The sequence below is a fragment of the Canis lupus genome, chromosome 37 (assembly GCF_048164855.1).
Source record: "Canis lupus baileyi chromosome 37, mCanLup2.hap1, whole genome shotgun sequence".
NCBI lineage: Eukaryota > Metazoa > Chordata > Mammalia > Carnivora > Canidae > Canis > Canis lupus.
Window position 1 is genome coordinate 1,522,453 of NC_132874.1, and position 17,252 is coordinate 1,539,704.

The 17,252-nt window shown below is 42.0% G+C and overlaps 3 protein-coding genes across 6 annotated transcripts; 1 reads left to right on the forward strand and 2 right to left on the reverse strand.

The window, feature by feature from the left end:
• Positions 1–1,693: 1,693 nt before the first annotated feature.
• H1-5 (H1.5 linker histone, cluster member) lies at positions 1,694–7,583 on the forward strand. Its single transcript, XM_072813757.1, has 2 exons — positions 1,694–3,296; positions 4,107–7,583. The coding sequence occupies exon 1, from the start codon at positions 1,758–1,760 to the stop codon at positions 2,436–2,438; it is 681 nt and encodes a 226-aa protein (XP_072669858.1). The 5' UTR covers positions 1,694–1,757; the 3' UTR covers positions 2,439–3,296; positions 4,107–7,583.
• On the reverse strand, positions 2,614–3,082 carry LOC140626148 (histone H2A type 1-H-like). The gene has a single exon (XM_072813763.1). The coding sequence runs from the start codon at positions 3,064–3,066 to the stop codon at positions 2,629–2,631; it is 438 nt and encodes a 145-aa protein (XP_072669864.1). The 5' UTR covers positions 3,067–3,082; the 3' UTR covers positions 2,614–2,628.
• An 886-nt stretch (positions 7,584–8,469) lies between the features above and the next one.
• Positions 8,470–17,147, reverse strand: LOC140626155 (histone H2B type 1-K). 4 transcript variants are annotated; one of them, XR_012025350.1, is made up of 3 exons: positions 14,490–15,109; positions 10,795–13,214; positions 8,470–8,938 (listed from the first exon to the last, which is right to left on the reverse strand). XR_012025350.1 is itself a non-coding variant. In XM_072813771.1 (2 exons), exon 1 carries the CDS (start codon positions 17,046–17,048, stop codon positions 16,668–16,670), a length of 381 nt encoding a protein of 126 aa, XP_072669872.1. In that variant the 5' UTR covers positions 17,049–17,146; the 3' UTR covers positions 12,624–13,214; positions 16,645–16,667. The 4 variants fall into 4 exon arrangements, 2 of the variants coding, with proteins under 2 accessions (XP_072669872.1, XP_072669873.1); XR_012025349.1 differs by lacking the exons at positions 8,470–8,938; positions 14,490–15,109 and adding exons at positions 15,144–15,235; positions 16,645–17,147 and having other exon boundaries at positions 12,624–13,214; XM_072813771.1 differs by lacking the exons at positions 8,470–8,938; positions 14,490–15,109 and adding an exon at positions 16,645–17,146 and having other exon boundaries at positions 12,624–13,214.
• Positions 17,148–17,252: the final 105 nt, after the last annotated feature.

Sequence of the window (17,252 nt, forward strand, 5' to 3'; positions counted from 1 at the left end):
TATGTAGAGAAGTCAAAAACATAGAAAAATGGCCAAATTGCAAATATTTGGGCTTTGCAGGCCAAAAATGGTCTGTCATTTTTTTTTCTAACACAATTTTAAAAATATAAAAACCACATTTAGTTTGAAAGCCATGCAAAACAGGACACTGTCCAGATTTGGCCTTCATTAACTATAGTTTCAACTCCAGGAGTTCCTTGGAGGGAAATACGTTGATGACTTTAAACTTCCTTACAGTTTTTCACAGGGAAGAACTAAGTGAGTGTTGACTGCAGTAGAGATTTTAGTCATCATTAGACCTTCCTAATCAGCCAGTCAGAAAATCCTGTCCATTCCCTACACCAGCCTCTTCCCAAATAAGTAGCAAAGTTACCCACCCTCCATTCCAACCTCATGGTTATTTCTTCAGTTATCTTGGGTGTTGTATTCTTTTTTTTTTTTTTTTTAAGATTTTATTTATTCATTAGAGACACCTAGAGAGAGGCAAAATTAGGCAGAGGGAGAAGCAGGCTCCCTCTGGGGAGCCTGATGTAGGACTCAATCCCAGGATCACGTCATGAGCCAAAGGCAGATGCTCAACCACTGAGCCACCCAGGCTTCCCGGATGTTGTATTCTTGGCTACTTCTGAGTGTCTATAACTTGTATTCCTTCAATTGCCAATCCAGTCTTCTCATAGTCAGTAGCCACCTATTTCTCTGAAATAAGGTCTCTCCTAGCTCATACACACAATAATGCTCACATTACAGAAAGGTGTTTCTGACAGCGCACTTTATTACATATTGATGGAGATAAGGACTTTGAATTGGGAAGTATTGGGAAGAGTACCTTGGAAGTCTGACAGAGTCCCATGTCACCTACAGTCTGTGTTTTTGAGGACTCCTGAAGCCCTTGAATACTTCCAGCAGGTTTGAGGTTTTCCTCCAGCACTTTATCTGTGCTAAGCATCTTTCCCATTTATTATAATGGATTTGCCTAATACTAAAGGTAGAAAGCATCTCAATAAAAAACATATCAAATTTAAGTTTTAATTCAAATTCAGGTCATTGGATCCTCAAGCCAAAGCTATTCCTCCTCCTCCTGCTGCAAGGTAGATATCATTCTGGCTACTAAACTTTCCCAAACAGCCAAAGACATTCTCTAAAGACATTGGGCGTGTGAAAACTCCCAGGAGGCAGAACTGGCTTTTGAAGGAGGATCTATGTGGTTAATTTGGGGCTACAGGCAAGCTGCTGCCCTCCCTCTGTGTTACTAACTACAGTTTATTCCCAAACCGAGAACCTGTGTCTTTCCTCTTACAAAAATCAAAGTGCAGACCTAGGGACATTTTTTAACATGTCCACTTGATACTTAGTAGAACTTACTGCAACTTTGAACTAACTACCATAATGCCTTAAACCCAGTGGATTCCTATGAAAAACTGAAAAGATTTAAAAAGAAAAATCTTTCATCTGTTGTACATGATTCATGAAAACACGAATCCGCATGTGAACCTAGAGACTGTTTTCTTCCTTGAGAGCTTCAACACGTCAAATTCTGTATAATAATTTTCAGTATTTAATCAGATTTTGGGAGCTAACAAACACAATTTGGGAGTCCAACCGCGAAGGGCGGCTGCCTGAGGGCAGTGGATTGGACGCTCCACCAATCACAGAGCAGCACCGGCTTATATAAGCCCCTGGCCGGAGTCAGGCAGCATTGCAAGACCTGCTCTTTCGTTTTTCCGGTTCTCTTCCTGCAGCGGCTTCTGCTCTCGGCCATGTCGGAAACTGCTCCCGCTGAGACGGCTGTCCCGGCGCCGGTGGAGAAGTCACCTGCCAAAAAGAAGGCCCCCAAGAAGGCAGCGGGCAGTGGCGCTGCGAAGCGCAAGGCGTCCGGGCCCCCGGTGTCCGAGCTCATCACCAAGGCGGTGGCCGCGTCCAAGGAGCGCAACGGCCTCTCCTTGGCCGCGCTCAAGAAGGCGCTGGCGGCCGCCGGCTACGACGTGGAGAAGAACAACAGCCGCATCAAGCTGGGCCTCAAGAGCCTGGTGAGCAAGGGGACCCTGGTGCAGACCAAGGGCACCGGCGCCTCGGGCTCCTTCAAGCTCAACAAGAAGGCGGCCTCCGGGGAGGCCAAGCCCAAGGCCAAGAAGGCGGGCGCGGCCAGAGCCAAGAAGCCCTCCGGGGCCACTCCTAAGAAACCCAAGAAAGCGGCGGGGGCGAAGAAAGCCGTGAAGAAGACCCCCAAGAAGGCCAAGAAGCCTGCAGCCGCCGGTGTCAAAAAAGTAGCAAAGAGCCCTAAGAAAGTTAAAACGTCTGCCAAGCCTAAGAAGGCGGCCAAGAGTCCTGCCAAGCCCAAGGCGGTGAAGCCCAAGGCCGCCAAGCCAAAGGCTGCGAAGCCAAAGGCCGCGAAGCCCAAACCTGCCAAGGCCAAGAAGGCGGCCCCGAAAAAGAAGTAGGAAGTTTTTGCCCCTTGAAAAAGCCGACAAAGCCCCAAAGGCTCTTTTCAGAGCCACCCAGGTTTTTTTAAAAACAGCTGTACACTTAGACACAAATCTTGGTAATGGTTATGTAGCTTAATATAAGGCATTTTGGAAAACCCTGCGCTGTGTGCGGTCGAACCAATTGGTTCGGTGCTACGGTTCGGTACTACAACTGTGGTCCCACCGTTTCCCAGGGAATATTTTGGTTTGGGAGTTTTTTACTATAGAAGTCTAATTCTTTTCCTCCTAGCCTTAGCAGCACGGCCTGGATGTTGGGCAGGACGCCGCCCTGCGCGATGGTCACGCGGCCCAGCAGCTTGTTGAGCTCCTCGTCGTTGCGGATGGCCAGCTGCAGGTGGCGCGGGATGATGCGCGTCTTCTTGTTGTCGCGGGCCGCGTTGCCCGCCAGCTCCAGGATCTCGGCCGTCAGGTACTCCAGCACGGCCGCCAGGTACACCGGCGCGCCCGCCCCGACCCGCTCCGCGTAGTTGCCCTTGCGGAGCAGGCGGTGGACGCGGCCCACCGGGAACTGGAGCCCGGCCCGCGACGAGCGCGTCTTGGCCTTGGCGCGAGCCTTGCCGCCCTGCTTCCCGCGACCTGACATGATGACAGACAACAGTGACTAGGATCGGAACAGATGGAGACCAAGTTTCAGTATTTATTATAGTCCTTACTGGGCGCCAAAATGAAGCTGTCCTATTGGCTGAACTTCGACTTTCATTAGAACCAATGCAATTCTGGTTTTCAAATACCCTTATTTTGATTGGATAGCTACAGGATGCTATCCAGAATTTACCACAAATCACTAGAGTTTAATCTCCTTCGCGTGAGGCTGTGAGTCAAGACTGCACGTAGTAACTGTTATTCTTTCCCCTTTTGGCTTTTGTTGGTGGGGAGTGGAGGTGTTGGGGAGGGGAGGGTTAGTTATTTTCCACCATGTCAAAGCAGTCAAGTTTAAGAAGTACACCAGGTCCAAGTGAGCCCGCCAGCGGAAAAGGTATTCGTCAGACACCCAAAGGCTTTTTTTTTTTTTTAAGAGCCATCCACACTTTCCAAAGAAAACTAATACTGCCTTTACCCTGACTTAGAGTTAGGCAAAAGCACATTTTCATCTGAAGGCTTTTGTACACACTCTAATTTTGCACAGAGTTACATTTTGGCCTTGTATGTTTTCAATAGGATCTAGCCTTTTTTTTTTTTTTTTTTTTTTATGTTACAAACATCAAACACTCCAAATTAATTTTATTGTGCATATTTCATTTAACATCCAAATTCTAAGAGTCATCCATGGAGTTAATTACTGAGAAAACTGCAAATTTAAGGTGAAAATGAAAAATAACCCTGAACTTGCAGTGAAAATCTTATTGTCAGAGCTTCAGTTTTTCTCCCTTTAGGTTATACCACCATTTTCCAGTCACCAACACCACTTCCTTTAGGGTAGAATGCTCTATGAATCACATAAATTGATTTAAAGGAAATTTACCAAGTCACATTCCCTTTCACTTGTTTTGTAACATCAGTGCTAGTTACCTACTTGCTACCTTACTCTAGGACTACATTTGCACAAAATAACCTGAATGGTGTTGGGATAAAGATGGATAAAGAGGAAAATGAGAACTAAAATTAATCACCTCTTTTCATCAGTTAAGGATGAAGATTGCTAATCCAGGCTGTACATCCGTGGTTGAATTTTTCTACTGGTTTACTCTGTACACGAGTCCTGGGGAAACAAGGTCCTCCACACTCCTCCACCTCTACATCTTTTCAATGAAGTTCCACAAAGATGGGAAATGATCTTGCTTCATATTCATCACTCATATTTTCAAGTCCTCTATTTCTGGTCACTGATTTTCACATGGCTAAGTCTCATTTTATGTTAGAATATACATTTTATGAAAAATAGCTATATTTTTCAAAATAACAATTTATTTTTTAAAAGATTTAAAAAAAAAGATTTTTTTTTATTTATTCATGAGTGACATACAGAGAGAGAGAGAGGCAGAGAAACAGGCAGAGGGAGAAGCAGGCTCCATGCAGGGAGCCTGACATGGGACCTGATCCTGGGACTACAGGACCAGGCCCTGGGCGGAACGCAGGTGCCAAACTGCTGAGCCATCCAGGGATCCCCTAAAATAACAAAATATAGAAGAGGGGCAATGTTTTACATTTTGTAAATATCTTTAATATCAGGTTAATAGAAGACAGTTGGATTCTTGCACAGTATTTGTTTCTGCATTCAATCTGTTGCTATATAATTGTCAAGTGAAAAACAGTAGAAAAACTAATTAAGTTTAAGTTTCAGGATTATTATGCAAATAAATTTAGCCTCACAGACTCCTCAAAAGGATCTCAGAAACCCCCATGGATTCCCAGATCGTATTTTGAGAATCACTACCTTTTGGACAAAAAGAAAGCAAACATTTTTTATTTAATAACCATAGTGTTAGTGGTACTGTTGGGGATGCCTTTGGCAGAAGCTGAGCCACAGGATAATTTGAGAATTCCTTGCAAATCAGTTTGCATTCCCAATGAGTGTCATTAAAATGAAATTTGCTCTCCTGAAATGAAATTTCAGTGAATGAGAAAGCATCAGTGAGTTTCTCAGGGAGCTCTTTTTTGAGCCCTGATCTATAGCATCGCAGGAGCTGCAGCTTTCCTGGGTAAGCAGAGCAAAACTCCCAAGAGTACAAGGAGGGAAACTTACTCTGGATGTGATACTGACCTCAGAAATACAGGTGCAAGACCTGAGGAAAGAGGAATCATGAGACACACAGTGTCTGATTCAGCTCATCACAGGATTTGTTCCAATTGATTATCATCATGGATTCATGGCTGTTTACATGCTGAATCCATTCCAGTTGACAGCTAACTTGTTCTGTTTGTTTAATTTTGATTCTCACATTAGCACTACTTAATCATGGGGGTTCTTTCATGCTTTCGGGCCGACCCTTTCTTTTGACTGTTACTGTTAGTCCAGAAATCTGAGGTTGTCCTTGCTTCCTGTCAGTATCACGCCTTGGACCCATTAACTCAAAACTTGTAATCAATTCCTCTTCGAGGACTTTTGGTTCTTGAATAAAGACCAAAATCTCCATCTCAGGTTTATGTTAGGGAGTTCTCTGTGAGCACTGTTGCACCTGCCTAACTCTGGGGACCTCAGGACTACTTTAATGGCAGATGCTGTGTCAAAGGCTAAGTGCATGTTACCCTTTCCACTGAAAGTCCTTTATCTTGGACCAGAATAATTTTTTTTTCAGAATAATTTTTTTTTTTAATCTAACTCACTTTTCTTCCTGAGCTAATAGCTTCATTCTTCTCTGCCAACAAAAGACATTGCCTTACTAAGGTTAATTTACCAGATTTGAGGTTCCCAATCTAAATAATGTATTTTACAAAACAATATAATTAAAAATTTAGAAGCACTCGGTGGACTCTTATCTAGGTATGTATTAAAACAACATTCATAATACTTTACTAATTTTAATATTCTACTTTTGGAAGATGATTCTATATAGTCCACAGAATAATTATGAGGATGCTGTGAGAGTGCTCCCTTTTTGCGTGTATAGTTCCAAATGGTGCTCCGGTCATTATCATCTGTATACCACTTATTTGAAAAGAATATGGAATTTTATTTTTTCTGAATATGGAATTTTATTTTTTCTAACATTCTCACTTCAAGAGGGTGCCAAAAAATAGGTCATTGTTCAGTTTCTGATTATTCCATTAATTCCATTAAATACAATATAAATTAAAATATATGTAAAATGTGTATTACATGTATAATTTATTTTAGGATATGTATGTATGTATGTATTAATGTATGTATATAGTGTATTTGAGCTCATAGAATATATGTTAAAAATCTCAAAGGATTGGATGTATCTGTACTCTCCATCTCACTGCTGTTCTTAGATCAGGAGTGAAATAATCAGAAACTGAACAGCCAATGCATTTGAATTTTTTGGCATCCCCTTGGAGTAAAAGTATTTGAAACATTAAGATAGAATATATTTTACTGTAAACGTGTATAAATAACACATATTTTATATGTATATATAACATATGCACAAATATATATATACATTTTTACATACTATATACACACTCATTTTATGACATAATTGTTTAAATTGAAAGCAGTATTAAGTTTCAGTTACTTGAAGGTAAATATAAATAATTGTATATGGCCAAATATAAATACTTTAATATTTACTAATACATTAATGTTCTATTAGTTTATTTTCAAGATATGAGTTTAAAATTTTGGGGGAATAAAACTAAGTTAAAATAAAGCTACAGTGCAATCTAATTAATATCAAGAATTCTTTTTTGAAATTCCAGTGTTATATTTATACGATGGTACCCCTCAACTTTGAGTGGAAGAATTTATAGTTCTATATTCTCAAAACACTTTCACAAGGACCAACTAGCAAAAACCACTAGTATGTTTGGTTTATAAGACATTTTAAGTGCAACTCCATAGTCACATCACATGTACATATTTCTAATATTAATTGGGGTGTCCTTCATAGTTGTTTCTTAGAAAATTATCATTATTGAACAGCTTTATGCAACAACTGAATATTTGCTTGAATAGTCCATGCCTATATTCTCACTTTTATACTCTATATTGTTTTCACAATGAAAGTAGATGTGATATAAAAAGTCATTTTTGAAAAATTAAAACACACCCCAAAACTTTCATTAATTAGTGGATTATTTTTCTTCATTCTAAACATCTGAGGAAATCATCTGGGAATGATTTTTTCTTTGTTATGTTATAACAGTACATTAAAATTATTCTTTTTCTTTTTAAGATTTTATTTATTTGAGAGAGCACAGCAAGGGGAAGGATGGAGAGAGAGGAAGGAGACCCCTCCCCATAGGTGAATAATAGTGTATGCAGCCTTTTCAGATTGGCTTCTTTCACTTTGTAATATGCATTTAATGTTCCTCCATGTCTTTTCCTGGTTTGATAGCTCATTTCTTTTTAGCACTGAATGTTATCATTGTCTGGGATGTATCAGTTTATTTACCCATTCACCTACTGAAGGACACCTTGGTCACCGCCAAGTTTTGATAATTCCAAATAAAGCTAATATATATGTCCTAGTGCAAGTTTTGTGTGTACATAAGTTTTCAACTCCTTTGGGTAGAATATCCAAGAATGTAATTGCAGGATTGTATGCATAGTTTTCTAAGAATTGCCAAACTGTCTCCCAAGGTGTAAGACACTTCCATTTTGCTTTCCCACCAGCAGTGAGTGAGGGCTCATCTTGCTCCACATCCTCACCAGCATTTGGTGTTTTGAGCGTGCCAGATTTTGACCTTTCTAATTGGTGGGTAGTGGTGTGATCTTTACCTTTTCATTTTTATTTTTGTCAATGATGATGGCAATCTATAATGTTACTTCATTGTTATTTATTCCTTCCTTGAGACGTTTATTATCATTTTTCAAATAATTTCTTAAAAAGCTCTGGAAAGTTTCAGACTTGTCTGTAAATCTGTTACTATTTGACTTTATATCTCTTTCAAAGGCTTTTAATTTCTTCTCTCTTAGATTCCTTCGTGCAAAATTCAGCTGGGCAATGAAGGAGAAATTTCCTCTGCTTTTGGCTTGTAGCAGTAAATCTCCTAGCAATAGTGATAGTCAAGGAGAGAAGACTTAGTTTTGTTGAAATGTGTTTGATAGACTAAGAAAGGTAAGCCACAGCACAAAGAAACCTCTTACAGCAGAGAAATAAGTAACTGACAAAATCCTAAATGCCAGAAGGAAACTTAAAAATCATCTTGTTAAACCCTGATCTTATTTACAGTTGAGCAATTGGAAGCTAGAGAGGTCAAATGGCAAGCCCACTGTCACACCAGAATCCAGGTCCCTGAGGATCCTCTCCAGTACTTGCATGTGTGTGTGTGTGTGTGTGTGTAAGCACAAGCGTGCTCATGTAAAACACAGAATTCAGGAAAAGCAGGAGAGGAAAGAGAGGATAATTTATCCATCCGGTATAAATTTATTGTTCTTTGCCAGGGATAGACCCACAAATGCCATGGACTATACACATATTTACTTTTGTAGATTAGCAATTTTATTATAAAAGACAAATATGTTTTTAGTTAGTAAGATCAAGTCTAAAACCTATAAGATATTTCAAGTATAGGTACATAGTAAATAGAGCATATGTTGTTAAATAGAGATCGTAGAGATGAAAGAGTCCAGAGATCTTCTGGAGGCACTAAATAACATATGAGATGGTAAATATTTGGCATTCACTGACACAAGGGTCACATAAAGCCCTCATTCAGTATATAGGCGGCCTTAAGTCAGCCTGGCTTTGGGCACACCAGGAGTTCAGTAACAAACATAAAACCTATGTCTGTGTAGCAGAGTCTGCGGCGAGCTTCAGGTGTGGCCAGGTGCGCTAGCCTGTGGCTGTCCTGAATCTGTCCTGCGTCTGTCACGCAGGCTGATGGCACTGAGAGGAGAGATGAGAGGTACAAGAGTTTTATACACACTGGATTCAATAGCATGGCTCTCAACCCATTTGTCCACTAAACTATTAACTTGCTCCTTTCTTTCCTCCTTGCTTCTTGCGTGTCTGATTTCATAAGCTGTGAACTGAGCATTTTTAAATGCAGTCCAAGAGCCTTCCTATGCTGTGTCCACTGGGAAAGCTTGCGTGGTGCTGTGCTTAGAGGCTCCCAGAGCCTCCATAATTTCTTGCATGATGTCAGTAAGGATGCCATGTGGTAGCAAAACCACGGAAGAGGTACATGTGGGCAGCAAATGTAGGAGGCAAGAAAGGATTGTGGGAGCATCACAGTCAGAGGGAAGGGAAGTGCCAGAGCTCCTAGGCCCACAGGTTCATTGTGTCTGAGGAGGAACAGCAAGGGGATCAGAGGGTGGTGGGAGCAGAGGAAGCTTCGTGGGACCCAGGGGTGGCAGGCCTAGGACAGCCCTGGGCCAAAGCACACAACACCTTGGAGACCATGGTAAGGGCTTTGAAGTCTGGAAGCTGATGAGACTAAGGTTCAAAGGAATCCCTGGGCTGCAGAGGGGATGCAGAGTCAGAGCACAGGGCTGGGAGCACACACCCCAGCTAGAAGCTGCTTCCATGAGTAGGGGAAAAGAGGTGGGGTGTGGAATAGGACTGTTGTGGGGGCAGGGGCAGGGGGAGTGTGAGGGACTCTGGGTCTGCATCCATCTATCCCTCAGTCACTGCCACAGGTGACTTCTTCCCCAAATTTATCACTCTGCACACTTCTGCCAAATTAAAAATCTAAAACGTCACGAGCCTCATTAAAAACCCTTTCCAAACAGTGCTTCTCTTTCTGCACAAATGAATCCAGACTCATTACCCTTGGTGCTGTGTGGTTAGAGCTCTGAATGGTGGTGTCTGCTATGAAGAATTTGCCCATCTCCCTTGGAACACAGCACACTAGATCATGATCACGATGCATCAAGTCTAAATCTCCTTCAGTTGTCGTATATTAGGACATATGTCTTTTAGGACAATGACCATGTTTTTTTGCATTGCGTATTTCCCCAAGGACACACTCAATGACAACTGATCCCCTTCTTCCATCCCACCCCCTGTTCCCCAAAGACACATTAATTTTCATTTCTTTCCTTCTAGGCTGGTACAACATGTCAGTAAGAAGGACAGGAAAACAGGAAGTAAAAACAGGTTTGGGGATAGCTTATCCCAGGACAAGCAGGGGCAGCATGTGCCTTGTCTTTCCCAGAGCATGTTCTCACTCCACATCTAACTCCAGGAAGGGGAGTTCTTCACCATCACTGACCAATTTTACAGAGAGAGGATATGTCTGTGTATCAGGCAGTGTTGGTAACCAGGGGAGAGAGGCTAGAGGTCTCTGCAATGAGATCACTGTTGTAAAGGCCTCCCTAGGAGGTGGCTGTGGGGAGTTCATTCTTTCTCTGGGATCATCATATCTCTGTGTCATATTTTGAGGAGAGTTAAGTTTCCATGTGTTCTCAAGGTCTAAGGTCATATAGCCAGTGTCAGTGGATTCCAGAGAGGTGGACTAATACTCATATTTCAATGTCCTGCTGTGCCTTTTCTGTTCATTGGGATAAAGCTGAGCCTAAGTCTCATGGCTTCTGCCTTAGTTCAAAGCCAGTGGACTGGTGTGCCTACAGATACAAAGCTGGTCAGACTGTCAGCAAATGGAGAGTACTTCTGGGTTAGGGAAGCTCTCCTCCTCATCTCAGCACTAAGGCTCCCTGCTTGTTCACACATCCACAGGTCAGATGCTGGCAACACAAGGACTTAGGAACTGTTCAACTAGACACATGGACCAATTGGCTTACCCAGGGCTGATACCTTGCTAGGTCTTTTCTTCTGCAATGGACACATCAGCATTGCAGACTATTTCTGAGCACATTCCAGCATTCTTGGATGCCTTCCAGCTGCTCTCACCTTTAACATTTCTATTATGTAGCTTCTGTAATGAAAATGATCAGTGTCTGCATTGTCACAGAACAATAGTGGCCCTTAGAGAACATTCTAGAAAACAGGCAACCTGTTTCTAGGCTGTCCCAGTGCTGGGGGAAGGTGCATTGCTGACATTTAGGAAAAGACCAGGGATGCTAGATGTCCCACAAAGAACTGGTTCAAGTGTCTCAGTAAATCTGAAGGCAAAAGAACCTGTTAATCAATCCTAGAACCTGACTCCTTTGAAAAGAAGCATGTGTGTGTTTGTGTGTAGTTCAATAGGCACTGAGGTTTCCCAGAATGCATTTTATAAATTGAGGTTGTAGTTTGCTCTTTTCATATGTCCCCCAAGAATTATTGGCATTTTCTGAAAAAAGAAAAGAAAGTCACATCATTGAGAGTAAGTCTATTAATGGTGTCTGATCATCTGAGTCAATCCTTGTTGCTTTCAGGATGATTCTATATGTAGGTTCTGTAATGACTGATTTTGTGCATCAACTTGACCAGGCCTGGGTTACCCAGATACTTAGTCAAACATCATTCTGGGTGTTTCTGTAAAGGGGGGGTGGGGGTGGGGGTTGGATGACATCAAAACATTTAAATTGGTAGACTTAATTGTAAAGCAGATTTTTGCCCCGAATGTGGGTGGGCCTTATTCTATCAGTTGAAATCAGGAATGAAATGAAAAGGCTGTCTTTCCCCCTAATAAGAACTACTCATGTCTGGCTGATTTTGAACTGAGATGTTGGCTTTTTCCTGCCTTTGAATTTAGACTGAGACATGAGCCTGCCTGGGTCTCAAAGCTGCTGGCATCCAGACAGAAACTATGCCATTGGCTGCCCTGGATCTTTCATTTGCCAAGATCTCTCATTTGCCAACTCACCCTATAGATCTTGGCCTTGTCAGTCTCCTAATCACATGAACTGGTTCCTTATAAGAAATCTCTCAATATATATATATGCACATCTACCCTATTGGTTTTATTTCTCACTAATACAGGCAAATACCCAACTTCTAATTTATGTTTTTGAGTGTAGGACCCAAGAATGTATATGTTGAAATTATCTCCTTTATTGTTAGAACAATTGTCTCTTATTTATTTATTTTTTAGTTTATTTATTCATGAGACACACACACACACACACAGACACACACAGAGGCAGAGACACAGGCAGAGGGAGAAGTAGGCTCCATGCAGGTAGCCTGACGTGGGACTCGATCCTGGGTCTCCAGGAACACGCCCTGGGCTGAAGGCTGCACTAAACCCCTGAGCCACTCAGGCTGCCCAATTATCTCTTATTTTGTGTTTACACAACAGTTATGGTGTTTACTGACTATAAAAAAATTTTGTATGCATTTAAGTATTAATGAGTGTTTAAAAATGTAACTTCTTAGTGGTCTGGAAAAGGGGCACTAGAAACATTTGACTTGGGAATGTTGGAGATGATAGGTATGGGAACTCCTGCTTTTCATAAATTAAACCCCCCAAATGTAACTTGTTTGTTTATTAAGCGACACAAGCACAGACATCATAGCATGTCAATAAACACAGGTTACAACCCCTCTGCTACTCTCAGTGGTGGCAGCAGGCCCTGGACTAAGCCTCTGCCCTTGTGCCTTGAAATGTGAAGGTCTTCCCAAAATTAATATCCTTGGAATTCTAGCATTCCCTTATAGGTTTTCATAATTTCTCCATCAAAAAGAATTGCTTTATTTATTTTTTTATTTATGGAGACAGAGAGAGAGAGAGAGAGGCAGAGACAGAGGCAGAGGGAGAAGCAGGCTCCCTGCAGGAGCCCAGTGTGGGACTCTATCCCAGAACTCCAGGATCATGCTGTGAGTCCAAGACAGATGCTTAACAGCTGAGCCACAGGTGTCCCAAGAGTTGCTTATTTTCGATGTAGATGCAGACCTTTGGTTGAGGCACTTGTTTTATTCTTCCTTCAGTAGGAATTCTGGCACACCTGACAAGTCTGCAGGGGGCGGGGTCTTGATCCATCTTGTCTACCGTGCCCAGGTCCTAGCCTTGTTCTTTGCACTGAAAAGGCCCTCAATAAACTCAAGTTAAGCTGAAGCAGTCCTCTTCATTGCTCCCTAGGAATACTTACATTTATGTTCAACTCTGCAGGAGTTGATAGAAATTTTTTATCCTTATTCAAATCTGGACAAAAATTTTCCTTGTGCATTTTAATTGTGGGTTGTTGTTGTTGTTGTTGATTTTAATACCACACATCTGCTTTACTCGTGAAGCCTCCCAAGAGGCTGATATGGTGACAACATCAGAAAAGGCAAGCCTCTGAAATAGAAGTTAAATAGAAGTGAAGAGGTATCAGGAAGTGGTTAAACTAGTCACCTACAGAAATTATACACAGTTGAGATGGTTTGGACAGTTATGGATGACGAGATGAGATGTGTTTTCCACATCAAAGAAACTAAAATGTAACTAAGATAAGTTGTGGTCAAATTAATTTCATGTGTCCAATGCAGCTTCCTAACTCAAGGATGGCAAAGTGTATGGAATCTGGAAAGGAGTGAAAACAGAGTTAAGCTTTGTCAGTACCTATTTATTGTTCAACCTCCACGGAAGGGAATTTTCAATGAAGAAAAGATGAATTTCTCTAGGCTGGACAAAGGCCGTGTTCAAGTAACTGACTTTGGGAAAAAAATCTCTCCTTTACAACAAGACTCTCTCATCTATTTTGATGTTCCAATCTGTTCCTTTTGTGTTCTCAAAACTGTTCTTTAGGGAAAAAAATGACAAAAAATATCTGGTGCCAATCGTGTGACTTATTGAAACTACCAGCTATTCCAGTATCAAATAGTAAAGTGTATCATAGTAAAGTGACATCCAGGTTTGGCTGAGCTCAAGTCAATTTCCCAAGGCTGTTCAGCAATGACATAAACCAAGATACTTTGAACAACAAAAAGTTAGATGCCCAGATCACCAAAGCACAAATAACCCATAAAATCTAGCTTTGGTTTCTTTTTTACTTTTTCTCTTAGGAATTTTCAGTTTCTAAATACTGTAGTATAATGGATTGATATGCAAATATTTGTCTATTCTGCACAGATTTCAGCCACTCCCTCCCCATATCTTTCCAGACATCTTTCCCACTGAAAACTGTGAGTCATTCAGGCGGTCCCTAATAGCCAAAACATGCCTCTACCTATACCTTTATCTGTATCTGTAATGTTATCTATACCTGTATCCACACACACATATGTTCTCCAGGCCCAAGATAGATATGTGGTTAGCTAATTTAATCCTTCTCAATCCTATCTTCCAATCCCTCCCCTGGGCTTTTTATCTGCCAACTCCCTCACTTTGTAAAACAAAGAAATATCAGAATTTCCTGTTGATTCTCTGCATTAATGGTTTAGTGGACAAGATCAAAGGCTTATATGCTCAGAAAAGTAAAGAACCAAATATATAGTGAATTTACTATCATCTTAAGAAATGATGGAAGGAGAGAAGATATATATATTTAAACAGTATAACTTTTCTAATAAAATTGAGGGAGGGATGTACACACATACATATACATGAATACAGAAAACACAAAATACGCACACTCGTGTGTGTATCTCCTCAAACACACTGTCACAAAGATAGTGAAAAGCTGAGTAGACAGAAAGTTCACCAAGAGCTGGAGAAGGTGGGTTGCTGACTTAATTGTAGCCCAAATCTTGAATTTTCTAAATTCACAGGCCTTTTTAATGGCCTGTCAGTCTTTTTTCTCCAGCTCTTTGAAAGAAATTCTGTCTATAGAAACACTGTAAGATTTGGAATTCTCCTTTATAAGATTTCCTTTATGACAAAGTAGATGATGCTTGGAACTTTTTTTTTTTTTTAAGATTTTTTTAAGACAGAGAGAGAAATAGAGGCAGAGACACAGGCAGAGGGAGAAGCAGGGTCCATGCAGGGAGCCCGACGTGGGACTCGATCCCTGGTCCCTAGGACCACACCCTGGGCGGAAGGATCCCGGGTCCCCAGGACCACACACCCTGGGAGGAAGGCAGGCGCTAAACCGCTGAGCCACCCGGGGATTCCCCCTTGGAACTTGTTTTCATGCAAGGGTTCTCTCCCTACTATATTTTTCAGCACATTTGATACAGAAAGTGAATATATGTAACATACAACTTAAGTATAAAACAAATTGCATCAAACACCCACAATAGAACTTCTAGCACTAAATCTAGAATGTTGGCAACAATTTGTATTTACCTCTGGTCTTGTCTACATCCTCTTGCTGTGACTGTCGCTGAGGCATCCACTTCCTAATTCTCAAAAACTCATTCATGAAGCTCTTAAAGAAGCTGTTTGATTAAAAAAAAAAAAAAAAAAAAAAAAAAAGAAGCTGTTTGAATAATACACTTACATGTGCTTCTCTATATACTTAAATGAAATATATTTTAGAGCTGTATAAAGTGGCATCATCTATGAACCTTCTGAGACTTAGGTTTCTGAAATTCATCCAACTACAACTGTGTATTTTTTTTTTACAACTGTGTATTTTAATCTTTTTTTTTCTTGCTATATGGACTCCTACTGAGTAAACGTATCTCAATAGATTTGTTGATTCTTTTGGCCATGAATATGCGGTTGCCTTTCCTATTTTGCTACTTAGCAGAGTGCTGGTCCATCCTTCTGTGTCCTGTTCAGTGCCTGCAGAATACTCTCAGGTAAACACCTCGGAGTAGAATGCTGTCATGGGAGCACTGGAATTGGATAAAGGGTATTATTTAAAAACTTCAGCAAATACAATTCAGTGTAGAAGTGTTTCCACCCCGATTCCCGGCAAGGACCAAAATACTTTCAAATGTGCGGGTCCTGAGAGCTTAAAATGGAGAGAGGGATTTTGACCTCCTGAGTTGGGGGAGAAGGAACAGCGCTTCCCTTGCCCTTCTAGTTTTCTTTTTAAATGTTTCCCAATAGCAACACGAAATGCAAGTGACACGGAAAGAAAATACAGAAGGGCTTCTGACCAGGAAAGGTAGGAGAGAGTGCAATCCTTCCCACGAAGAGGAATTTCACTCAGAGAAAAGAAGCAGTGGTGCAGTGGCACCGCCTCCCGCATAGCCACGCTGCCCACCCTTACCCCATTAGGACAGACGCGGGAAGGGAAGCCGGTGCCTAACTTTGAAACTGCCGCGCAGCGTCTGGATTGGACATCCCCAACCAACGTGGCATATGACTGAAGTCTGAGGACATTTTGAATTGGGAGTTTCTTCGGGTTTCCCCCCCCCCCCGCTGTCTTTCTAACCTAGTATGTGGCAAATACAAACTCAAGGGGACAGCCAGCACCATCCCCCTTCCCCAAAGAAACATAAGTGAATACAAACGATTTGTGCAGTCCTTAGCCTGTGCTCAGTGCTTCCTAAAACACAGCTTACATTTAGGGACAGAGCGCTGGAGGCATTATTATAACTTTTTGCCAGGTTGACATTGTCAAAGGTGACCAGCTTTTACTGTGGAGACAAGAAATACTTTCTTACTCGATTTGTGTTAATGAACGTGATCCTCCCTGAGCGAAACCCATATAAATACATCTCCAGCGTTCCTTAAGCTTATCATACATTGTAATTAATTTCCAGTCAAGTGAAAACGTGGAATTCACATACTGTTTCTTCACAGCGAAGGAACACCCGGAGTAAAGAAGTGCCAGTTCTCTTTAGATCACAGAGTGGCTCTGAAAAGAGCCTTTTGGGTGTGTGCGGAGTCTTACCGATTGCTCTGCCGCAGGCGGACTCACTTGGCGCTGGTGTACTTGGTGACGGCCTTGGTGCCCTCGGACACGGCGTGCTTGGCCAGCTCCCCGGGCAGCAGCAGGCGCACGGCCGTCTGGATCTCCCTGGACGTGATGGTCGAGCGCTTGTTGTAATGCGCCAGGCGCGACGCCTCGCCCGCGATGCGCTCGAAGATGTCGTTGACGAACGAGTTCATGATGCCCATGGCCTTGGACGAGATGCCCGTGTCGGGGTGCACCTGCTTCAGCACCTTGTACACGTACACCGAGTAGCTCTCCTTGCGGCTGCGCTTGCGCTTCTTGCCGTCCTTCTTCTGCGCCTTGGTCACCGCCTTCTTGGAGCCCTTCTTCGGGGCCGGCGCGGACTTGGCGGGCTCGGGCATGGCCGAGAGTAGCCGATAATGGACTTGAAAATACCAGGAAGAAGAGTGTGAGGCTCTAAGCGTCCTCTTTATTCACAGCTTCTTAAACAGAGGAGGCAGTGAGTCAAACCCTGTACCTCATTGGTGAATTCTGTAAACGTCATGTACTAATTCTGTTCAATCAAAAAAAGTGTAGTTGAAAACCAGAATTGCATTGGTTTAGGT